Source organism: Phyllostomus hastatus, unplaced genomic scaffold (genome assembly GCF_019186645.2).
Source record: "Phyllostomus hastatus isolate PE091 unplaced genomic scaffold, TTU_PhHast_1.1 phas_scaffold_182, whole genome shotgun sequence".
Classification (NCBI taxonomy): Eukaryota; Metazoa; Chordata; class Mammalia; order Chiroptera; family Phyllostomidae; genus Phyllostomus; species Phyllostomus hastatus.
In genome coordinates, this window is record NW_025334013.1 from 1,726,444 (window position 1) to 1,750,531 (window position 24,088).

General features: G+C 67.6%; 1 protein-coding gene across 6 annotated transcripts; it reads right to left on the reverse strand.

Moving 5' to 3' along the window:
- Positions 1-1,679: 1,679 nt before the first annotated feature.
- CEP104 (centrosomal protein 104) lies at positions 1,680-24,032 on the reverse strand. Of its 6 annotated transcripts, none has more exons than XM_045858770.1 (22): positions 23,789-24,032; positions 21,309-21,524; positions 17,143-17,316; positions 16,717-16,855; positions 15,917-15,979; positions 15,353-15,429; positions 14,288-14,456; positions 13,854-14,009; positions 12,784-13,005; positions 12,050-12,247; positions 10,890-11,057; positions 10,242-10,415; positions 9,891-10,031; positions 8,636-8,899; positions 8,298-8,405; positions 7,887-7,950; positions 7,380-7,443; positions 7,072-7,180; positions 5,842-5,980; positions 5,622-5,689; positions 4,102-4,192; positions 1,680-3,410 (listed from the first exon to the last, which is right to left on the reverse strand). In XM_045858770.1, the coding sequence occupies exons 2-22, from the start codon at positions 21,419-21,421 to the stop codon at positions 3,295-3,297; spliced, it is 2,817 nt and encodes a 938-aa protein (XP_045714726.1). In that variant the 5' UTR covers positions 21,422-21,524; positions 23,789-24,032; the 3' UTR covers positions 1,680-3,294. The 6 variants fall into 6 exon arrangements, with proteins under 6 accessions (XP_045714726.1, XP_045714728.1, XP_045714727.1 ...); XM_045858772.1 differs by having other exon boundaries at positions 7,380-7,446; positions 7,911-7,950; positions 8,693-8,899; positions 9,891-10,067; XM_045858771.1 differs by having other exon boundaries at positions 8,693-8,899; positions 9,891-10,067.
- Positions 24,033-24,088: the final 56 nt, after the last annotated feature.

Genomic DNA, 24,088 nt, shown 5'->3' on the forward strand with positions numbered 1-24,088 from the left:
TCACTTCCGGCGCGGACCGGAAGGGGCGTGGAACGCGGGCCCACCTGGTCCTCCGGGGTCCCGCCCACGCCTCTGCTCCGGCGGGCCAGCCCTGGCCAGGCCCTCTGCGCCTCGCGTCTCCGCCGCAGGGTTTTGGGGTGTGCAGCGGCTCGCGCCAGTGCACGTCTCGCCGACAAGCTGGGACACCGAGTGGTCTCACCGCAGCCCGCCCCGGATCCTGCCCAGGCGTCCGTCGGCGGGAGAACGGACAGTAAACCGCGAGCCGTGCTTAAAGCGGACGAGCACGCGCGATGCCCGGGCCGCACGCGCGAAGACTGTGCGATTCCGTTTGCACAGCCCGAACGCCTGCCACGCTCGAGGTCACGCGAACTTGTGAGCCGTTCGCATGTGCTAAGTCTGTGAGGGCAGCCAGACGGTGATACGCTACTCCTGAAAAGCAGAGCCAAATCCGCCATGCTGCAAAACGAGAGCGCCTGCCTTTTCTGGAGGGAGCCCAATCATGCCCCAAGCCGACCTCGTGACACAGCGCGGGGCCGGCTTTCCAGGGCTGACGTCGGCTCACGAGCAACTGCGACTCCCAACTGCCGGGGGGAAGCTTTTAATGACACAGGCCTACTGTCCAGGGCCGGCCCCAGGCTGCAGTCAGAACCTGCATCTGCTCCCGGGTCCTGCAGGTGAGGCCCTGGCCGGAGGGCCAGCCCTGCCCGGTGGCAGCTGTGCTCCGGCAGTACAGGGAAAGGACGGGATGGACAGAGGGACGGCCCCGGAGCACACCAAGCACGCAAGAGAACGATGCCACCAGAGACGCGGGAGACAGGCCCTGGATGGCGAGGCAGCTACCAGGATAACACAGCCGCCGCTTCCAGGACCCTTTTAAAAATAAGTGCTGCCCTGGCTGGTGTGGCTCAGGGGACTGAGCGCTGGGGACTGAGCGCTGGCCTGCGAACCAGAGGGCCGCTGCTTCGAGTCCCAGCCAGGTCTCCGGTAGGGGGCGCTCGAGAGGCAACCACACTGATGTTTCGCTCCCTCTCTTTTCCCCCTCCCTTCCCCCTCTAAACTTAAATACATATATATATATATATATATTAAAGTAAGTACTAAGAGTGCACTCTGGAGGAAGGACAAAACTTACGGGACCACCTTGATCCAGTCCTCCGCGGAGATCACACATGGCACGTGACTCCCGCACCCTCTGCAGCCACAGGCTTCCCCTCCCCCCACACCCCACCGACCCAGGTGGGGTAAAATGTTGGAAGTAATTTTTGCTACTTTGAACTGTGAAGCTCTAAGTTTCAAGTTAATACCTACTTGTGTAAAGGACAACACTACATTGTAACTTAAAGTAGAAACAGTTACCAAAGTTGATAAAAGCATAAAACCACTCTACAAACCTACAGATAAAGTGTTGCATTTTTCCTTATTTGAAAAGCGAAAAAGCCTGGTCCGCTGGTAGACACACCCCCTTTTACAGGGTGAGCCCGCAGAGACTCCGGACTAGTCCCCTCACGGCCGCAGTGCGAGTGCTCACAGAACACTGGTTTTCCTCCACAGGGTAAAACTGGTCGGTAATTTTTTCTAATTTACATGAAGCTTAAAGTCTTTTAACTTCTTCAGCAGTAAATTCATTTTGACAACTTATTTTAGGACCAATTATAACCTCAAAATGAAAGTGACAAGTATTTAGTGATCTTTTTATTATATTAATATATTCCAGGTGAATGAACTAAGTCCTGAAACAGCAACAAAAATATATTACTCAGATATTTTATAACTCTGGCACCTGACCTGAAATAAAAACAAATAGAAAACTATGTTAAAATATCAAACAGTTGCAAATTTTCATCAAAAGGATTTACAATTGTATTCTAATGCCCATTTATAGATACAATTCTTTTAAATTAGGTAGAATATTCTGAAGTATGAAATAGAAATAAATGTTGTTAAATACCCACAACAGAGTCATGAAAAAATTCAGCTATCAGTCACCACCGGCAGTCAGACCACCTGCAGTCAGACCTTCTCGGACGGCCGGCGCACCTGCGGTTCCCGGGACGTCTCTAGCCTTTGTTTCCGGCGCCATAACAGTCAGCAACTCTGTGCGGCGTCTGCCAGCCGCCCGCCGCCACCCTGGGTCGCTCCGCCACAAACGCGCGATTCTTTGGTAACCAGCAAGGCTAACCTGTTTCTAATGCACCCAATTTTGTCAACCACTAGAAACTAAGTATTTTTATAAATAGTTGTAAGTTAAAATATATGGAAAACATGTATGTACGCCTTAAAACTTTTGACTGGAAAGATAAATCTCTTGGTTAACTTTTCTCATTATTCTGTTTGAAAGTGTTTTATCTGTACTTCGAAAACGGATTAGAAAACGGCCAACGCGTTTTTGAGGCCCGAACGGGTTACTCTGTAACTATCTCGGCATCCGAGGAAGCGGACCGCGGCGTCGGGCCACAGGACGGGACGCCGAGGGCCAGCTCGCTGTGGTGTCGGCGGCCGGGCGCCGGGGCGCACGGGCCTGGGCGGGAGGAGGCCGGGGGTGGCGAGCAGGTCCCGGACTCGGCTGCGCCAGGCGCCCCGAGAGGAGGCGCTGGAACCACTTCCGTGCGTGGGGCTGGTCCGGAGCGGGCAGGAGACGGGTTTCGAGTTTGGTTTCGCCGTCGTGAGCGGTGCGTTGGCTTTCAGTGTCACACGGAGTGTGTGCGAAAGGGGACCGCACAGTCCGGACCCCACCGTGGTCCTCAGAGGGCCGGGGGGAGACGGACACCAGGCGTGAGTGCTGGAGGGACCGGTTGTCAGGAGCTGCTGTGTTTTCTTAACCTTTATTCCTTGTCTCGGAGGGAAGCACGGGCCGTGCAGACGCTGCCGGGGGGGGGGGGGGGGGGGTCCGAGCACACGCTCGCGCCCCGCCCGCCAACCCGGCAGACCGGCCCCCGCGGGAGGCGGGGGCAACCGACACACGCAGGTCTCCAGCGCAGCCAGCTCGGAAACCGGGCACCCCCGCCCCACGCCCACCCGGCCGCCCGCCACCTGCTCCCGGCCCCCCGGGCAGCACACGGCTCCGGGGCGGCCCGGCTGCGGGCGGCACAGACCTGCTTGTTTCCGGGTGCGCCGCAGAGGCCGGGTCCGAGCTCCGGAGGCCGCTTCTCGGGTCGTCCCCACACGGCGCCCCTGGGGCCAGCAGCGCAGCACATGCATGTGCCCCCCCCCCCCCCGAAGATGGCTTCTAGGAGAGATTTCACGGGGGATATTTGCTCGGTCCCCACAGAGACGAGGAGACAGAGGTCCGTCGCGTCATCGCTTCGTGAGGGTCCTGCCAGAGCTTTTACTCAGGCCCCCCTTTGGGGTGGGGATCTTGCTTCCCGCCTTCGGCCCCGAGCTCCCGGCCTTGGCCGCGGCTGGGCCTCTGCCTGCGGGGGACACGGGCACAGAGAGCAGAGGCGCCGTGTCAGAGGGGAGGCCGATGCCCGAGCCGGAGCCCAAAGCTACGGGGACAGCGTGGGTGGCCGGGAGTGAGCAGACACTGGGGAGGGGGAGGGCAGGAGGGGAAGTGACACTCCCATCACTCGTCCGCTGGGGCCAGCCTGCACGGCGGGGTCAGGAGAGGACAGCGGTCACCCAGCCCCGAGGCGGTGGCCGCAGAGGCGCACACACACACTCGCGCGATGGTGGAGGAGGAAGGAGGCCTGGACCGTCTACCACGGCCCACATTCTGATCTGAACCCTTGGTTCTGGAAACGGGGAAACGGGCAGCCGCCTGACCGGAGCGCCATGGCCTGGCTGAGTGGCTGCAGGCAGCCCCTCTGTGAGCCTCCCGTCCCCTCGGGCGTGCGTGTGCAGCCCTAGCGCCCCGCCGGGCAGACGCGCACAGCGGCCAGTCCCCTGCTGGCCGCCCCTACTGGCCGCCCCTGCCCTCCTCACGCCCCTGAAGTGGGGTGCACCGCAGGCTTTCTGGCGAGGAAGTTTTCTTACGAGAAACACCCCTTTCCTGCGGAGCGTTCTAAGTCTGCCATCAGTGACCACTCGGGGGCCCAGGGCCAGGACACAGAGCTGCTGGCGGGACGCCCCCTGGCTGGCGGCAGGGGAGGGGCGGGTCCTCACCCTGCGGCGGAGGCGGGGCCTTGTGCAGCACGTGCGTCCTGCGCAGGTTCATGGTGCAGCCCGCGGGGCCCATCAGGTGGGCTTTCCACGCCTGGAACGAGAGGGGCGGGGTGTCGGCCGGGGCCCTCACAGCCCCCCATGCTGCCTGCGGTTAGAAAGGCAGCCACACCGGGCGGGGGCCTGCCCCTCACGCTGAGCACTGTGGGGACTGCGCTGGACCCAGCCCTCCCGCCCTCCCGCCCTCCCCAGCGCCGGCACCGTGGCTCCCGCCCCGAGCCGCAGCACAGAGTGGCCGCCTGGGGCCGAGCGGGCGGGTAACGCGGCTCGGGGAGCTCAGGGGCAGGCGCTGGGGTGGCCTCTGGGAGCTGAGGGCGGCCCCAGCCGACAGCCAGCAAGAAAACGGGGGCCTATCCCAGGACGACGAGGAAACAGTCTGCTGGAAACAACCTCTAGGGGCGCGGGGGACGCGGGCAGAGCAGGGTGGCCGCTCAGTGTGGTCCCTGAGGACCCCCACTTCCCACACGGGGGGGCCAGCCACAAGTGCTGCCCGGCTGTGGGACGTCATCTCTCAGAGCACTTGAGGTCGGGCAGGAAACGACGCAGGCGAACCCAAACGTGCGTCGAGCTGGGGGCAGTGACCGCAGAACGGACACAGGGCCCCACACCGCCGGGGGTCGCGCTCCTCGTGCCGCAGCGAGGCAGAGAGCACGCGGAGGGGGGAGCGCAGCCAGCCTCGGTGCGCGGCCTCCCTGGGCCTGGGGAGCACGCACTCTGACCCCGAGGTCACGGCCGGCGACCACCGCAGTGGCCGTCTGCCGGAGAGGTGACGTGCAGTCTGGGAGGGGGCGCCCGGGTGAGGGCGGGTGACCTGTGTTCAGGAGGCGATGGGACCCGACGGGAGCCCGCGCTGGCCTTTGCCGTGTCCTGTTAGGTGTCCCATGTTTTCTGGGAGGATGAGGGGCACGTAAAGGGCCACAGGACAGCCAGGGCAGCCGGGCCGCTGTGGGTCCCGGGCTTCCTGTGGCCGACACGAAGCGGCAGGGCAGGGCGGGGCGGGGCGGGGCTGGTAGCCAGAGCCCTGTGGCGCCTCGGGCCGGGCTGGGACGGGGGTGAGGGGCGGCGACTCAGCGGGTTGGAGCGGAAGCAGCTGGGCCGAAGCAGGTCCCAGCACCCGCTGCTGGGCACACGGCAGGCAGCTCTGACTCCCTCCAGCCGCCCCTGCCCCCGGCTCGGGCCCCAGAGGAGCAGGGCAGGGGAAGGGTAGGAGGGAGGTGGGGACGGAGGGCCCGACCCCACTCCGATCACACGGGGCAGAGGACAGCCTGGAGCCGGGCAGGCAGCAGGATTTCCAAACTGGATCGGGCTCACTTTCATCAATCAAGAGGCACCGGAGCGCTGTGGCGTCCAGCCCCGCCGAGATCTGGGGCCTGACACGTGGGGGAGAGCCAGCCGAGGCTGGGAAACGTGGGTCCCCGCCGCGCCTTCCCAGAGGCCGCGGCGCAGGCGGCCGGGGCGCTCACCTCCTCCCCGGGCGCGAAGTTCTCGTGGCACAGAGGGCACCGGTTGGCCAGCTTCTCCGGCTTGGCGGCTGAAACGGGGTCCGAGAGGCGGGACTCGGTTACTCCCGCAGGGCTTGGGTTGGGGAGGGCAGCAGGGGTGCCCAGGGCGGCCCGCAGACCCTTGATGTGCCGGCCTCCCGCGGCGGGGCCTTCCCTCCCTGGGGCGGGCCTGGGGACTCACGGTGACAGTCCCTGGTCCTGAGGTGCCCGGGCAGCTCGCCCTTCAGAACGGCCTCGCTGCAGCGGAAGCACCTGCCGAACGCGTCCCTGCGGTCGCACTCCGTCAGCAGGTGCTCCGTCAGGCCGCATATCTCCACCACCTGGCTCCAAGACACAGGGCAAGGCTGGCCGTCGGGACACCGGGGACGCCCGCCGGCGCACCCGTCCCCCATGCCCGTGGTCATCAGAGCCCCTGCCGTTGGAGGCGAGGGTCGGCATGCAGGTCGGCCGAGGCTGGGACCCACCGCTCCGAGCCCCTGCGGTCACGCGCTCCCCAGGGCCCTCGGCGGTAGGGGTGCTAAGCCAGCTGCGTCAGAGCGGGGCTGGGGCTGGGGCTGGGGTCGGGGCAGGAGGACATTCCTCAAACCCAGCGCAGACAGCGTTGGCTGAGACTGAGGTGAGGGGGGCAGCGTGCCGGTGGGAGGCTGTGTCCACCAGAGACACGCAGGACGACCACACGGCCCGGCCCGGCCCGGAGTGGGCGGCGGCCCCGCACAGGCCCCCGTCAGGTGCATAAACAATGAAGACCAGTGAGTTAAAAAAAAATTGGCAACCGACTTAAAAACAGGCAAGAGACTAGGAGGTGCCCCATGGAAGAGGCAGCCAGGTGGCCCAGAGGCCGCCGGGCGGGAGCCCGGCCTCCCACAGCCGGGGACTCGCATCCCCTAGCCGGGCGAGGCAGCACGCAGCACTGCCGCTCCGGTGGCGGGCGCAGACAGTCCCGCGCGCCCGGGTGCCAGGGTGCGCGCGCTGCAGCCGAGCAGGGCAGGCCCGCCGGGTCCGTGCCCGGGGTGCGCCGCGGCTGGGTCTCGCACCCCCAAGTCGAGAGCAGCGTTATCCTTGGGCCCGAGCCGCACACGACCCGCGTTCCCCGACCAGGAGGGCGGACGGGCACACCGCGATGAGGGAACCAGCCACACAAAGTGATTTCGCAGCGTACGCCCCTTTTGCACAGAACTCGGGGGGCAGCGGTGCTGACTGACTCGCAGCGTGGGAGACCCGGGCCGTGCGGCTCCGACTGCGAGGCCTCCTGGCCGGGTGCAGTCGCGCGGGCGTCTACCCTGCGACGGCTCTCGGAGCCGTGAGGCTTGTGACGGGCGCGCATTTGCAGACACGTCACACTCCAAAGACAAAGCAGCGGCAGCCTCAAACGGGAGGGAGACGGACGCCCACCGCTCCCCCCGCCGCTGACCTGCCGGCAGTGCTCGCAGCGCGTCAGCATGGGGCAGCGCTTCCAGTAGTGCAGGTCCAGGCCCTCCTCCGTGAAGGCCGCGCTGCGCTCCCCGCAGAAGATGCACAGGCTGCGGGCGGGAGCGCGGGCGGGAGCGCGGGCGGGAGCGCGGGCGTGAGGGGCGGGCCGGCTTCCGCGGCCCCTCCCTCCGCAGTGCGTGCGCGTGCCCCCCCCGCAGCGGCCCGGCCCCGCCCTCTCGAGCCCCACTCTTTCACGGGGCGGTCCCTCGCCATCCCCTGGGGGGGGGGGCGCGAAGGCCCGCTACTCACTTATCCAGGCAGTGGCTCTCCGGAGCGCCAGGAGCACGGGGCGGGGCTGCCTCTCTCCCGGGACCTGCTGGGGAGGTCAGAGAGACGGCAGCCTCAGTAGCTGTCCGTGGAAACCCTTTCCACATGTTTCCTGACCACCCCGTTTTTTTAAGTTAGTCACATCGGATGTGAAACGTGTTTAAAAAAAAATACATTAATAGCCCTGGCCGGTGGGGCTCAGTGGATTGAGCACTGGCCTGCAAACCAAAGGGTCGCCAGTTCGATTCCCAGTCAGGGCACATACCTGGGCTGCAGGCCAGGTCCCCAGTAGGGGGTGCTGGGGAGGCAACCACACGTTGACGTTTCCCTCCCTCCCTCCCTCCCACCCTTCCCCTCTGTCTCAAAAGGAACAAAGTCTTTTAAAAAACACAAGTGAGTAAAGGTGGAGCGTTCACAGTCTGCCCCGACACCTGAAACACGGCAGGTGAGCCACACCCGCCGAGCCAGCCGAGGTGGCTTCACGCGCACCTCCGCAGTGCGCGCCTGACGTACCCGGAGCCTCTGCCTTGGCAGCCTCGCCGCTCTCCTGCTCCTGGGACACAAAGCCGGACCGGTCAGGCAGGTGGCCGCTGAGCGCAAGGGTCTGTCCCCGGGGTCAGCTCCCTTCGCCAGCGTGCGCCCCGGGAGGGGTGACCCTGCCCACCCGCACTCGGGCCCCCGTGACTCTGCCCACCTGCTCTCGGGCCCCCGTGACCCTGCCCACCTGCACTCGGGCCCCCGTGACCCTGCCCACCTGCACTCGGGCCCCCTCAACCCTGCACTCGGGCCCCACTCGACCCTGGCCCACCTGCACTCGGGCCCCCCCTGACCCTGGCCCACCTGCACTCGGGCCCCCGTGACCCTGCCCACCTGCACTCGGGCCCCCTCGACCCTGCCTACCTGGAACTCGGCCTGCATTTCTCTCAGCGCTGCCAACTGCCCTTGTAGAACCTTAATTTCTTCTTTCTTTTGCTTCTCTGCTTCTTCTGTAGCCGCTCTTTTCTGCGCCTGGCATGAAGGTTGTCGTCCCGTTAGAACAGCTCTCGGGGGCGGTCTGGGAGACCGGGGACACGGGACACACGCGTTTCTCGTGCACTGTGGGGGTCACTAAGACCCGTCCCGGAACGAAGGTGCAATGCGCGCCTCCCGGCTTCCGTGAGGAACGTTCCGGACAGATGAGGCGGGGCGTGTCCTCACCGCGTCCCCCGCCCGCGCCACTCCTCGAACACGCGGCTCACCCCGTCAGGCCGCCTCGCCAGCCGGGACGGCAGCGTCACGTCACGGAGGGGACCCACCCTGATCTCGGCGTCGGTGGGCCGGCCGTCGATTTTCGCAAAGCCCTCGAAGACGGTCCTGTAGAGCACGTTCCTGCGCGCGGTGCTGTCGTCCGCGGGGAGGTAGTCCAGCACGGGGGCCCGGTGCTGCCGGTACATGTCCAGGACCACCCGCACCGCCGCCTCGCGGACCTCGTACACCCGGTGCTCCAGGGCGCGCACTGCGAACTGGACACCGCGGGGGGCGGGGGGGGCTGCTGTTACTGCTTCTCAGGGTAACGGGGGCCGTTTCGTCCGTCCAGCACCTCGACGAGAGCTGGAGGCACAGCACGCGGATTGGACAACGGACGGAGGAGGAAACGGCCCCAGAGTTGCAGCCACTAGGGACACGGAGTTTCCCCCGCGGGGGGGGCCGGACACACGCGCACGAGGGGCCAGGCTGGACGTGGAGGGTGTGCTGTGCTTTTCTCTGCTCGCTGCACCCGTGCTCTGCCCGGGCCACACGCCCTTCCACAGGCGGTCAGTGTCCTCAGTGACCTCAGACACGGAGACGAGGAGACGGACCCGCCTGGGCGCACCGACCCTGCAGGCCGGCCAGCGCTACAGCTGCGCGTTCCGTTCGGCCTCTGCCTTTAGCAACGGGACACTGGCCACCCTGCGGGCCCCCGGCTGTCTCCGGGCAACAAGCGGGTTCTCCTGGAGCTGGCCAGCACGGCCGGGCACGCCCTGCCCCCCACGCCTTCCTTTACCGTGCAGTGTGCACGCCCCAGGTGTGTGCACGCCCCAGGTGTGTGCACGCCCCAGGTGTGAGCACACACGCCGTGCTGTGCACATCAGCGGAACTGGCTTCCTTTTGTCCTCCATACATTTTCAAGTTTCACGCATTTTAACTGCTTTGGGGCCTCCTGTCCCACTAACGTGTCCCAGGGTCTGTGTCCCGTCTCAGGCTGCCGCCACACGCTCGGGAAGGGCCTGTGGGCGCCCGGTCTCTCTCCTCCTGGGCTCCCTCACGTCCACGGTCTCGGCGTGCCGTGCACCCCTGGGCGTCACTGCCAGGCGCCGCGCCCCTCCAGGAGCACCGGCCCACGGGTCTCACCTGAGCCTGCCACCTCCTGCCTCTCAGCTCACTTCCCTTGTACCCCTCCCCAACGACTCCTCCGTCCCTCCCCGCCACCCACTGTCTTCTCCGTCTGTCCTCTCCCCCGCACGGCGCGCTCACCTTCATCACGTTGTCCACGGTGAAGCCCGTGCCGTCGGTGCCCAGGTCCCTCAGCAGCCGGGCCAGCAGGTCCATCTGACTCTGGGCCAGGTGGGCCGAGGCGTTGGCCTTCAGCGGCTGCACCAGGTAGGACGGGACCATCTGGAGAGATCTCACTTCCTTAAACAGGGCCAGCTCCTGCAGAGACCGGCACCTCACTCCTGCGTCGGGGGTGGGGGGGGGGGGGGGGCTGCGGGCGGGCAGCGCGGTCGCACACGCTCCCCCAGGTCGGCTCTGGAGGGGGGACGCAGGGCGATACGGGGGGGGGGGGGGGGGAGGCGGTGACTGCCCCCCCGACCGGGACGGTCCTACCTGAATGAAATTCGAGGCCATAGCCCGCAGACGAGCGGACGAGTCCCCGGTTCTCGCCAGCAGGACGGGGACGGTCCTCTCCACGCAGTGAGCCGTCTCCAGCCTGCCTAGCCTGTGCCTGGGGATGTACTGGGTGATGATCATCTTCAGCAGCTTCAGCGAGGCCTGGAACACCTGGGGGGCGACAGAGGCAGGGGGGCCGCTGGGACGCCCCTGCAGCAGCTGCCCGCTCTGCTCTCTGCAGGGCTGGGAGCCCTTGCCCGTCTTGGCCGGGGCCGAGCAGCCCGCAACCAGACGCAGGCCGGCCCCCTGGGGGCACCCACCCCGCAGCCCCACCCCGGCGCCCCAGGTCTCCGAACAGTAAACCCTGAGGTGGACGCTCATGGGGGGGTCACAGGGAACAGGCCCCCGAGCCCCGGCTCCGAGGAGCGCGAAGCGGCAGGGGCTGCTCACGGCCAGCGCGACCGACCGAGCCACCTGGCGCCCGGACCCTCCACTGACGGCGTTTCTAGAGCCTTCACTCCCAGGGATAGTGAGGCGGGAGCTGACGGTGGTTCCGGTGGCCGGGCGGCTTCCCGGATCCTCTGACCCCGGGGAGGGACAGGGCTCTGCAGGGGGGACCCCGGGGCCCGCGGGCGAGGGGCTCACCGGGGTCACGATGTCTCGGATGGCCCTCCTAACGAGGAAGACGGCCGCCCGCAGCGCGCTCTTCAGCTCCTCCCGCTGGGCCCCCGCGGGCAGGCCCGCCAGCCGCTCGTGCAGCGCCAGCAGCGCGTCCTCGCGGTGCGACCACGTCTTGGAGTAGGCCCCGGCCACCTGCAAGCAGAGTCCGGCTCCCTCGGTGGGCGGGTCGGCGACGCCGCCGCCGCCACCGCGGAAGAGGGCTCCGACACCGGGCCTCTCCAGAGCACGTGCGTGCGCTCGGAGAGGGCAATCGCTCTCCTTCCCTGGTAGCCCCGAGACTGCGCTGGGCCACGCAGAGTGGGGGCAGCTCCCGGGAGAGCCTCATCCCGCCAGCCCGGGCGAGGCCGCCGCCCTGTCCCGTTTCTCCAGCACGGACCGCGCCCCCCCGCCACAGGCTGGCGCTCACGGGGGCGGGAGGGGCCTGTCTGGGGGACACGCTGGCGAAGGCTCATGGTGGAGCTGCCGCCGCCCAGAGTTCCGGACGACGGGCTGGAGGCTGCCCGGTTGGCTCACGAGGACAAAGCGCCGTCACCGTCCCACGCGGGGCTCTCCCCCGGGCCCTCCCCTCCGCCCAGCCACGGGAGAACGTGGACAGGCCACCGAGAGCGTGCTGTGGGCGCACCCTCACACCCTTGGCCTCCAGCCCCCGTGCTCGGGTGTGGGGACCCGACAGCAAGGGGCTGCTAGGGACGCGGCGGGCTGGTGGGAAACCTGGAGCCCAGGAGGGCTCTGCGGAGACCCTGCGCCAGGACAGACGGACGGACAGGGGGCCCGAGCCCGTGAGGCCTGGGGCCCCGCTGGGGACGGGAGCACAGAGCTGGGGCTGCCCTGCTGTGCGAGCCCCTGAGAGGGCTGGGCTCCTGGAAGGTGGGGGACGGTGCTGGGGACGCGGGAGCGCAGCGGGAGGGGAGGGGCCGGACCCCAGACGGACGGGCAGACGGACAGAGCCCCTCACAAGGCCACACAGGCAGCGGTCGGCCGGCCGGGCAGGGCCTCGAGGACGGGACGTTGTGGATGCCACTCGGTCACGGGGCAGGGGTCGGAGGTCAGAGCCCGTCAACGGCACGTGTGCCATGCACACGCACACACACACACACATGCACAGCTGTGCTGGACTCACTCACCAAGGCCTCTCCCAGCACCTCGACGGCGGAGCTGGCTTCCCGCAGCGCCTTCTCCGTCAGGGGCTCCGGCTCGCCCAGAGCGCCCCCTCTCGGCGCCTCGCCGGCGTCCACGTCACTCCTGTCCGGCTCCCCGGGGGCCGCTCCGGGCAGCCTGCGGGCTGCGGGGAGCGGCCGCTCGTCATAGGGCAGGGGCTCGCGCTGCGGGGGAGGGAGGGGCTGGCGAGCTCCGCGCGGACCCCCAGCCGACCGAGGGCGCGTGCAAGCCCCGGTGCCGTGTTCCGGCGAGAAGACACAGCAGACGAGGTGCCGTCAGGCCTCCCGGCTCTCCGGCCGGCCTCCTCGCAGCCTCTCGCGGCGGCGGCGGTGGGTGCTGCCCCAGCTGCCCCAGCCCTCCCGCCAGCGGGCCCTTCCGCGGGCGTCTGTGCGCCCTCACGGGGGACCGGCCGCAGCTCAGGAAGACGCCGCACGCCCCCCTCAGGGGATGGGGCAGCGGCCGGCGGAGGCCCGGCCTGTCGGACTGCAGAGGGGCCCCCAGGGCCGTGTGACTGCGTGCTGGTCACTTATGTCACCGTGTTCCGGCTTCAGCACTGACCTGCCCACGCCGGAAGCCGGACAGGACGGGGTCTGGCTGTTCTGCGCCCCGACGGTCCCTGCACCGGGAGAGCCCCCGGCAGGAGGCAGGGCGCACGCGTGTCTGCGGGACGACCCACCTGGGACCGAACCGCGCTACCTACGTGGGCCTCGAGGCGAGCGTGTGGGGCGGGCGGCGACGGCGGGCCCGCAGTGCGGGGCTGGGGGGCGCCGTCCGGGGAGCGCGCCGAGGGCTGTTCCTGCAGGGAGGGTCCCGCGAGCCGGGTTTCTGCCCCCCTCTCCTCTGGCGGCGGCGGCGGCGGCGGGCGGCGAGGGCTTCCAGGACGCACGAGGGGCTGCAGCGGTACGTCGAAGGGCCTCTGCACCTGGGGACAAAGGGACATTCCCTTCCCTCGGCCACCGCACCCCAGACCCCCGGGGCCCCCGTGCGGGGGGGCAGAGTGGCTGTCTGCACCGAGGATGGCCCACAGGGGCGGCGCGGCGCTCACCGGCCTGCACGGCCACCGCGTGCACCGCACAGTGACAGGCACGCCGAGCCCCGGCGTGGCCGTGGGCACTCGTGCGCGGTCACCTCAGCAGGGATCACAGCTCGCGGCACGGCACCGGGGCCGGACTGGAGGACTGTGCTCTGTACTCCGTGTCTGCAGACACAGGGCCCCCTCATCCTCACAACGCGCGCTGGGCGTGGTGACAGGCATCTCGCTGGTGCCCACCGCTGCCCCTGGGGAGTGTGACGGGGAGGCTGGGACGCAGGGTGGAGGAGTGAGCCCGGTCACTCAGCTGGAGGGCGGGTAGCAGTATGGCCCTGGTCCGCTCTCCCTGCCCCCAGGTCTGGGGCCCAGCCTGCTGCTCTGTAGCTCAGGTGCACACAGCTGCCCGCGCCGAGGGGGGGGGCCGGGGGGGGGCCCTAGTTCAGGGCAGCGCCGCCAGCCCAGGCCCCGGCTGCTCTCCCGCACGCTCCCCGGGGCATGTGGGGTGGGGCTGTCGGCAGCTCGGCCTCACAAATGAGGAAACATGGGGGAGCGAGGTGCCCTGCCCCCCCTGGGCCCCCTTCTGCTCCACTGTGGATCCCCCTGGTGCCCGCTGAGGCCGCGGCCACCCGGGGCGGGCACACGGGAGCCAACGTCGCCGGGCACGGCCATCAGGTTTCGCGGCGCGGTGGCCAGCTCTGTGGACAGCGGCACAGGGCCCCTCCCCGTGGGAGCGTGCCTACCAGCTCGGGGTCCACCAGGCTGTGCAGCCGCAGCTGCGCGTAGGCCCGGCTGCGGTACTGCTCCATCTGCCGCTTCTTGTGCTTGGCCAGGTCGTAGTCCTCCTTCTCCACCGCACAGCGCTTCTCCACCTCGTACCGGCCCAGCCGCTCCCCGACCTGCGGCACAGGGCCTGCTGTCCCTCGGCCAGGCGGGCCGCGGGGGTGCTGGGCCCCGGCGGGCATGCCCTGTGGCGACGGCGGGAGGCACGACCCGACCCCCCCCCCCCCCGAGCCTGTGCTGCCCGGGCCCCACCAGCATCTGAGAAACGCCGCGAGTTCGCGGTGGTGTTCGGGCCCCTGGCACCCCCACACCCGGTGTCGTTGGGGCGGCGCCTGCAGAGGGCCGCGCGGGCGCCGGGCCCCGAGTGACCCGGTCACGGCCTTTGGAAGCCCACCTTCTGCAGGTCAGCGATGGCTTGCTTCAGGTTCTTGGCGAAGTCGTACCGCTCCTGCTGGACGGCTTCGCGCTTCCGCTCGTCCAGCTTGCGGATGATCTGCGCCACCTCCGGGTCCTGGTACATGTCGAAGGCCAGGTCGTCCAGCGGGGAGATATAGTCAGACTTCCTGCGGGAGGACCCGGCGCGTGAGAGCCAGGGCCCGCTCCGGGAGACCGTGGGGAGGGGCCCTGCGGGGGCAGTGCTGACGGCACAGTTGGGACCAGGTCCCCGGCAGGCCCTGCCTCCGGAACCGTCATGGCCTCAGGTCACAGGGCCGCCCAGGGGGTGCCAGGCCGCACGGCATGTGCTCTGGCCCTGACTCGGTGGCCCGTGCCGGGCTCTGCCCGCGGCCCAGGGGACAAGACAGTGCGTGGGAGTCAGTGCGTGGGAGTCGGGTGGGGACGGGAGAAAACCAATGCTGGATGCACGCAGACCAGGCCCCACCCCTGTGAACGACGGGGAGAGGAGCTGGTGAAAACCGCACTCACAAAAACCGCATGGCCTCAGCCGGTGCGGCTCAGCGGACTGAGTGCTGCCGGCCTGTGAAACTACGGGCTGCCGGTTCGATTCCCAGTCAGGGCACAGGCCTGGGCTGTGCGCCAGGTCCCCAGTAGGGGGCGTGTGAGAGGCAACCACACATTGTTCTCTCCCTCTCTTTCTCCCTCCTTTCCCCTTCTCTAAAAAGAAACAAAATCTTAAAAAAGAAAACCTGGTATGATGTGTATTTCTCACTTCTTCAAAGAACGAAGTTTGAAAGTCTAATAACCGTTAGGTTGGGTCAGTTAACACCTTTCACTTTCACCCGCGAATTTGCCGGTGCCAGCGAGGTACCAACGGGTGGCCGGCGGGTCTTTCTTCCAAACGCGCTTCAGAAACCGTCTGGTGGGACCGTGCCCCCGGGCGGCCGACCCGACCCCGTGGGAGGCGGAGCCGGCTCTCGGCCGCCCTCCTCCTGGAGGCGACTCGCACTCTGCCGACGCAGAGGAGCCCCCGAGGGTCGCCGCGGTGGGGGTGGGCCCTTACCCCGTACACGTGCCTTCCAGAGCGGGGTCCTCCGCGCTGTGCCCCAGGTAGTGGTCAATCAGCTTCTCTCGAGAGGCCTGTGGGGGCGGCAAGCTCCGCTCAGGGCCTCAGAGGAGACGGAGAAGCGGCCCAGAGCCCCCGCTAGGGGCGGTGTGACGCAAGGACACTGCCAAGTGTCAGTGACCCCCGTCTCGTGGGGGGACAGCCAGGACTCTCGAGGGAAAGAAAGTTTACACCCCGGCGGGGGTGGCTCAGTGGACTGAGTGCGGCCTGTGGACCAAAAGGTCATCCGTTCGACTCCCAGTCAGGGCACAGGCCTGGGTTGCGGGCCAGGTCCCCAGTAGGGGGCGCACAAGAAGCGGCCACACACGGATGTTTCTCTCCCTCTCTCTCTCCCTCCCTTCCCCTCTCTCTAAAAATAAATAAAAGCTTTAAGAGAAAAAAGTTGAATTGCTCATAGTCGATTTTATAAAGATTCTAAGACACCTTTTGTGACGACAATAAACCCTTCCCTCCCGTTAGAAGTAAATTCTCCTCTTTGGAAAGGGCACCTCCCACACTTACGGGGCTGCTTTCTTCCCCGAAGTCCGCAGGGTCTCCGATGATGTTCATCGCCACCAGCGCGACCTACGAGAGGGAGGGGCCGGCAGAAGCGGAGCGTGATGGGCTGGCGACGGCGCGGACCCTCTGTGACGGCCAGCCCGGGGGCACACGGGATGACGCACGCCGACACGCAGTGGAACCTGCTCCCGGGCAGAACTACCGACGACGGCTGTCACCCGTCACACGTGCTATGGTTCTGACGCTGACCCCAGTGGCCACCGTAAAGGTGGAAGGGTGCTAAACAGTAACAGCTAGAAACCTCATTTGTGTTTTTTTAATCCTCACCTGAGGACGTGCTTACTGATTTTAGAGAGGGGAACGTGGGGGTGGGGGGAGGAGAGAGAGAGACATCAACGTGCGAGAGAAACATCGACGGGTTGCCTCTCACGTGTGGCCCGACCTGGGGCCGAACCCGCAGCCTTCAGGTGTACGGGACGGCCTGCGGCCAGGGCAGAGCCCGCTCTCACGGAGCCGCCGGCCCCAGGTCAGGCACGGGCCTCACCCATGCGAGGACCCTGGTGGACCGGACAAGGAATGAAAGCCGAGGCTCACACAGCGCGGACTGTCACTGCAGGGGGAGGAGCCCCCGGCCCGTGGGGACCCCGCGGTGGACCAAGCCCACGGCCTGCCCAGGGCTCCCGCGGCTCCCGCGGCTCCCACAGCCCCGAGAGCTGGACGCCCCCGTGAAGGACGTGTGGAGCACGCCTTTCCGCAGAGACACAGGCCCCACGGCCCCTCGAGGAGCCGGGCGGGCGTCGCACCTGGTTGTAGATGTTGTACTTGTTGGCGTGGTTCTGGTGGAAAATCAGCTTCAGGAACTGGCCCGCCGCGTCCACGTACACCGACTTCAGCTCCCGGGCCTTGCAGCCCGTCTTCTCGTTGTCGCAGAGGGACACGTACCTGAGGGCGCACGGTCGGCCGTGTGGACGGGACAGCGTGCTGGCCGGGGAAAGGGCCCCGTCCCCACGCACCAGGCGGGTTTCGGTGAGCACGGGGGGGCGGGGGTCTAGGGTGAGCACCCCGGGAAGAAAGCCCGGGTGCGCGATTCTCCTGGGTCCCCTTACGGCGAGTTCTGCGTGTACAGGGAGGGTGGGCGGGCTGGGAGGCACTGTGGTGGCGCCCCGCTGGCTGGCCCGGGGGGTGGGGGGAGGAGGGGGCCCAGAGGGCGGGCTCCCGGCCCCGCCTACCCGAGCCTGCGGAACCGCTCGGCCTGGCAGGGGGCGAAGTACTCGGGCAGGCTCTCGCTGACGTAGAACTCCACCTTGCTGGGGATCATGTACTGGTGGGCCAGCAGCTGCAGCTTCCTTATGCGGCACCGCTCCACCATCTGCACCACGATCTCTTGTGGGAACTGGCAGAACCTGGGGGCAGACACGGGCTGGTTTCCATGTGATGACGGCCCTTCCCCGGCCCCCTGGGAGCCCCCCCCCACCCCGTCCTTGGTGACAGGACACGAGGGGACGAGGACACCTCCGGCCCTTCCCAACGCTGCACGGTGGGACTGGAGGCCTGCAGTTAGGACTGGGCCTGACCCGCCCGCCCCCCGTGAGCGGCACTCGGGGTGGCCGGGATGGGGCCGCAGGGAGCCCCGAAGTCCACCACGAGGGAAATGCATGCCTCTTTGGCGGCCGTCCCGGCGGGTGAGACGGAGCCCAGGGACTCCCCGCGGGAGCCCCCAACACACCTCAGGGAAAGCCCGGCTCGCAGGGCCCGGCCCCGGTCAGCGCCCGCCGCCCGTGTCCAGCGTGCCCCCCCATGCATGCTCAGCGTCTGGAGGAGACCCCTGCACCGTCCACGCTGGGGCTTCCCGCTTCCCAGGAGGCGACGCAGCGCACTGGACCCTAACCTGGACGCGGCAGAGCCACCGCGCCGGCACAGGCCTCCCGGGGAGTGACCACGACCCCGGCCGGGGGCGCCGTGCTGGAGCTGGCGGGCATCCGGGGCATCCGGGGCAGGGGACGCACCCGAGGGCGGCCGGTCGGGAGAGGCCCTGCCGCCACCTGAGCCCCTGCCCTCGGCGCCGCTGCCCACTGGCCTCGCGGCCCCGTCCCTCACTCTGCCCCTCCCCCCAGCAGTCACTCTCTGAGAACTGGACGAGGCTGCTGTCCAACTCTCCCATCCGCGGGTGCCCTGCTCCAGCCTCGCCCAGCTGGCCCTCGCTACAGCCAGCCGGCCTCCCCCACTCCCAGTCCACCCCTGTTAGACAAAAACACGCTCCAGAAAGCCCCAGTTTGAGAGAGCCCTCCGTGTCCCCACCTCCCCCTCGGGCTGCCCCCAGTCTCCCAGCTGCCTTCCCCACCAACCACCCCTCAGGAGGCCTCAGGAGCCAGCGGTGACAGTCCGCAGGGTGACTTCTAGCACCCCCTTCCCCACCCCCCCCAGGGGGCTCCCTGTCCCGGCCCCACCTCCCCCAGGGCCCCGCCCCCTGACCTGGACTGGGCCCCGGGCTGGGTTCCAGGCTCTCCTCTCCCCAGGCCCTGGGCAGCCTGTCCGCCCTGGGGCTTTAGGACTCCCCTGCCCTTCGGGGGCTCCAGCTGCTGTGGCTGAGTCCCTCCCTAGAATCTCGGTGGCGACTTCCCTTTCCCTGCAGGAATCTGGAAAGCACTACCGGACCACGGCCCCAGCTACCCCCACCCACGCAGGGCCCAGCCCACCCTGACGCTTCCACAGGAGGAGCAGGCCTCCTCCCAGCCCGGACTCCCGCCGGGCTTGCTGCTGGGTGACACGGCCTCCTCCCAGCCCGGGCAGCCTCGCTCCGTGGACCCCAGGAGGTGGGGAATTACCGTGTGGACGTGAACCCGGGGAAACCCCACAGCCGTGGGGAGCGCCGGCCCCTGCAGGGAGCTGGGCTGTCACAGCAGTCCCACTGTGACTGGGTCCCTGCGTCCGGGTCCTGCCGAGGGCCTCGCAAGGAGAACCAGGTGCGGACACGGGCGCCGAGACGCTGTGGCTGCGCGTCGGACACCGAGGCGGCTGCTGAGGGACCGACGGGCGGGGCGTGCCCACAGCGTGGGGACGCTGGACAGAGGGACGGTTCACGCCCGGGAGAGACAACTGGAGACTTGATCACGTGGCTCAGAACAGCACAGATGTGCAACTGTGAACTGTGTATTTCTGGGCTGTTCCGTTTAAACGTTTTTGCCCCGTGGTTGAACCACGGGCACCTGCGACCGGGCACTGCTGCGTGCGCAGCTCCGAGGGCCACAGAGGGACGGGCGGGAGAGCGGGCGGATGGGGGGGGCGAGAGGGGGCTGGTGCCTGCGGGCGGATGCGGGGGACGCATTCTGGGGGCGCCTCCCCCGGCACTCCCTGACGCCGAGTTTCCACGCGGCGCAGTCGTCAGAGGGGTGCAGCCGGCGGACACCACCCGCGACACGGACACCCCGCGCCTGCCGCCGGCTGCACACAGCTGCCGTGGACACGCACTGCCCGCAGCTGCAGGGGACGCTGTGGTGAGGTCAGTCTAGGCACAAGGACTGTTAGTGCTCTGCGAGGAAAAGAGCCCTTTGTTGTTAAAAAAACAAAGCAAAACACAAAAAGCTCCAAACTTGTTTAAAGAAAACGGAGACGACTGACAGAAGCTTGAAGCTGTGTGATTTCTGAAGTCCTTGGAACGCCGTCGGACTCAGCTGTTCACACGCAGCCGCAGGGCTTACGGGTGGGTCGAGGGCACCCTTCCAACTGACTGGGAAGTGAAGCAGACGTCTCCCAGGACTAACTGGCAGCTCCAGACCGCTCTCCGGACACGAACTCGGCACTGAAAGAGCCCTCACCCGGGCTCCAGCTGCTGGCGGGGCGGTCTGCGCTCTCAGGGGAGCACCTCGCCCTCTGCGGGTTCCAGACGCTTCCAGCTCCCAGGCAGGAGGACGCTGGAGGGGCTCCCCTGTGCCAGGCAGGACCCGCGCTGCCCTCCCTCCCCGCGGGGCTGCTCCTGGGGGCGCCCGAGCACCCCCTACCCTGGGCCGACAGAGCCCCCGTCCTCTCCTGCGGGAACCGGCTGCGAGGTGGTGGCCTCAGGGACCACCCCGAGCCCCAGTCAGGAGACCCCGCCGGAGCCAGCGCGGCTCTGCATGGCGTCCCCCTCCCTGCGCGGTGGCCGGGAAGCTCGCTGCTGACACGAGGGCCGGGCAGGCCCGGAGAGGGCCCTGCACCACGCCCGAGCACGGGAGAACCGTGCTGGTTACATGTGCACACGTGACCCAAGCAGTCCCTGGCCACACGGCTGCCTCCCCTTCACCCACGCCGACGCCGGCCGCTGTGTGGGGAGACGTGGTGCAGGGGGCCAGGCTGTGGCAGGGTGTTTGCACGGCCCCTGGCCCGGGGAGAGGCGGGACTGGGGGGACTGGAAGGCGGGGGATGCACAGAGGGGGCGCTGCCGCCCCGTAGGTCCCTCCCACCCCCGCAGCCGGCTGGCCTGGGGCAGGCGAGTGGCGGCGGCCGGGGCGGCCCAGCCCCGTGGTGCACACTGGGCGGCAGGCAGAGCCCTCCCTCTCCAGCGTCCGTCTCGCCGCTGTGAGGTGTCAGCAGTGAAAGGGCCGCATCACCCCGTCTGCGTGACCCTCTGCTCCCCGTCTCAGTTCTTCCGGAACTCGGGCGGGGACAGGGGTCCGCTTCGCTGGGCCCCCTCAGAAAGCGCCAAAAGGAAGACCCGCTGTCATCTTAAGCGGGATCTGTATTCAACTCACCAGCAGCGACAGTGAGCACGAACAAGCCACAGGTGTGTGACGCGGAGCCCAGACTATGACACACAGCCACAGGAGTGGCGGGGACAGGGAGGGCGTGCTGGGCCCCGGGGGCGGACAGCTGGCCTCAGGGGGCTGTGTGGTGCCCACAGCGCACGGCCCGACCAGGCTCCGGGCCACTCAGCAGAGTGACCCCGCCTCCGCCGAAGCCCGCCCAGGGCAAGACCCGCCCTTCAGAAAAAACGCCAACTAGCATCACGCTGCTCGAGCACCGAGCACGCCCGACGGGTCTGGGAGACTCCCGGTGGGAGCCCGGTGTCACGCAGAAGCAGGGAGCTGCAACTGCAGCCTGGGGCACAGCCACGACACTGAGAGGCCCAGAGCCCAGAGCTCCGCACAGAGCCCAGACGCAGGGGCCGTGCTGACCCGGGCGGGGGAGGGCCCCCATCCTCCCGCTCCTCCTCTGCGGGGTCTGCACGTTTCTTAAGTGGACTTGGGTTAAAGGTCAGCAAACTCTCCTCAAACACACGAGCAGCAGGGAACCAACGCGGCACGCAACCAGACGGGCGAGGCTGCGGCCGCCAGCCCCGCAGTTCTGACACCTGAGGGGTGACACAAGGGGACCCCGGCTCCCCGAGCCGCCCGCAGCCCCAGGCCCCTGTGCGGCCCACCTTGGCGACCTCCAGCCGCTGACGGTCGGGGCGTGGATCATCAGCTCCCGGGCGCTGAAGCCGTCCTCGTGCCCGGACGAGCTGACCACGACGAATCCGATCTTGTGCGGCATCCCGGGCGCCGGCCGCTCCGACGGGCAGGAAGCACGCCTTCAGGGGACGGGGGCCTGGCAACGCGCCGACGTCGCTGCGCCAGACCGGCCAGTGCGAGCCTCGCTGAAACAGAGCGACCGGGAAACTCTGTTTTTTGTGAGGCACCTCTCGCGGGAGCCTCTAACTCTGCTTCCGGTGTCTTCAGAGTTACTTTAGCTTTTCCCAAATGCAGGTCGAAAAAGTTCAATCAGTGCTGTGGCTGAACTGTGTCCACCCCCGAGAACACGTTGAAGGCCTCCTGTGAGTGGGCTCTTATTTAGAAACAGGACGTTTGTAGATGCAACAAAAGCTGAAATGAGGTCCTGCTGGCGTAGGGCAGCCCTGCTCCCAAATGACTGGCGCCCTGATCAGAAGAGAGACATGGGCGTGCGTGCACGCGTGCACACACACACACACACACACACACACACACACACGAGGCCACGTGACAACGGTGAGGCCACCGGAGCGAGGCACCTGCCAGCCGCGGAGCTCCGACGACCGCTGGACAGCACCAGAGGCCGGAAGAGGCAGAAGGGCCCCCCCCCGCCGACCCTGCAGCCGTGCAGGGGTGTCCACCCTCCGGCGTCCCCGGGCCACCCTGGAAGGGGACTGGCCTTGGGCCCCACGGTAGATACAGTGTGACAGGTCATCACGAAGAAATCTCACACTGCTTTAAGTGAACTCACAACTCTGTGCTGGGCTGCGTGAGCACCACCACCCTGGGCTGCGTGAGCACCGCCACCCCGGGCTGCGTGTGCCCGCAGGCTACAGGTGGGCGCCCCGGCAGAGAGCACGGCCGCGCCCACACCTCGACTGTGAACGCCCAGCCGTCAGAATGCAGCGTTTTCAGTCCTCCAGTTTGGGAGCTTTGTTAGGTTGAAGACAAAATTTTTGAATAATGTAGAAATACAAAGATTTTTATACTGGTTAAGAAACTAATCCAACCAGTTATGTCCATAAGTCACACAAAAACAAGGAGAAAAGGGGCCTTTTTAACCAGCAGCCTCAGCACCGCCACGTGAGCATGCACGTCCGGGGGTCCGGGGCGCACTCTGCGTGCCAGCGGCTGGCCTTAGCTCTGGACTCACACACATACCTTCCTGACAGCTGACCCACGTTCAGTTGTCGCCCCAGCTTCACCGACCAGGGAGCTGAGGCACCGCCAGGCCCAGGCCCAGGGTCACCCAGCCAGGGAGCCCCACGCGCTGGCAGGGCTGTTCCCAGCTGGCCAGGCGGCCAGGCCCCATCAGCCTCTGCTCTGGCGCTCAGACTCACTCAAACGGGACCTTTGAAACCCACGCAGAGCGTGTGTCCACAATGCCGTGTTGCCTCAATGGAGGCAAAACGAAGTGCTGGCCTTCCGGAACGAGTGGGAGAGACGCCCGGGCACATCTGAGCAGGGTCCCGCGTTGGCCGCCCCTCCAGAGCCCTTCCACCTGGTACCCTAGGGTCTCCGTGTTCTGCGAGATGCTGGGCCCAGGGAAGGGTGCTGCTAGCAGGCTCCATGAATCCACCACCACGTTTGGGGAGAAACAGAGCTGTGCACAGTGCTCAGCGCTCAGCCCGGGGGACGCTGACTGCCCTAGTGCAGGACGAGGCCCACCCTGGCCAGGGCCAGCCTGCACATGTGTCCCCGAGTCCCTCACTACACGGGCTAGTCCCCCTCGCCGGGAGAACGCTGCCTCGGAGGGGTTCCTTCCCTGAAGTCGGCTTCTCCAAGCCAGTGGGCTGGGGCTGGGGCTGGGGCTCAGGGTGGGGGTGGGGGGCGGGAGCTGGCATCTACAAATTAAGCTGAAACATGTTAGCAACTCCTGACCATTTTGCTACAAGACCAGGGGAGACAACTTGTTCCCACTTTTCAAGAAAACAGAAAGGTTCAAAATTAAGTGATTTTTGGTCAGGTCATCTAAACAGTTTAGAGCGCCTCTGAGCACATCTGAGGCCGAGGAGGCTCAAAATAACCAAGGAACGGGAGGCGAATCGAACCTGTGCCGGGCAGAGCCACGCTCTTGGTGCATTTCGGCCGGCCGGCCGGCCAGCCCCGCCGTTCTGGGTCACCATCGGCCCTGCGTCCCGCAAGGCGAGGTCGGGACACAGGGAACCGGGCGCAGGCGCCCCCGGGGCCGATGTGGGTGGGCCGTGACGCAGCGCGCGGCAGCGCCGCCCCGGGCCCCGCGCCCCGGGTCAGCGGCTGGACACGCCCGGGCAGCGCCCGCACCCGCTCACCCCGCCGCACGCCGGCCCCGCGGCCCGAGTCCGGGCCCAGCCCCGCGAGCCCGGGCTAGAAGCCCGCTCGGCCTCCGTGCTCCCGGCCCCGCGCCCGCGCCCCCGGCCAGTCCGGGTACCTGTCAGGACGGAAGGCCGCCGGACCTCGGCTCCCGCACGACCCCCAGAGCCTTCCGCCCACCCCCGGCAGCGCCGCGACCTCGGCGGAGCTCAGGTAGCGCCGACTTCGCAGCCCCGGGCGCGCCAGCCCCCGCGAGCCGCAGCGTCGGTGGAGGGGGAAGAGCAGTCCCTCCAGCCTACGACCAGCGCCCGGGCCGCGGCCGCCGCTCTCATGACAACCAGAGCGGGCCCAGCCCCGCCTCCGCGCCTGCGCGACCCCGCCCCGCCGCACCGCGGCTGCGCCCGAGACGGGCCTCCGG

Excerpts from the sequence above, each read along its gene's own strand:
- CEP104 (XM_045858766.1), bottom strand. The coding sequence starts at position 21,421 with ATGCCGCACAAGATCGGATTCGTCGTGGTCAGCTCGTCCGGGCACGAG. Across the intron at positions 17,317-21,308 it reads AGCGGCTGGAGGTCGCCAAG|GTTCTGCCAGTTCCCACAAG; the intron begins GTGGGCCGCACA and ends GTCTGCCCCCAG. Across the intron at positions 14,010-14,287 it reads CCATCGCTGACCTGCAGAAG|GTCGGGGAGCGGCTGGGCCG; the intron begins GTGGGCTTCCAA and ends CCTGTGCCGCAG.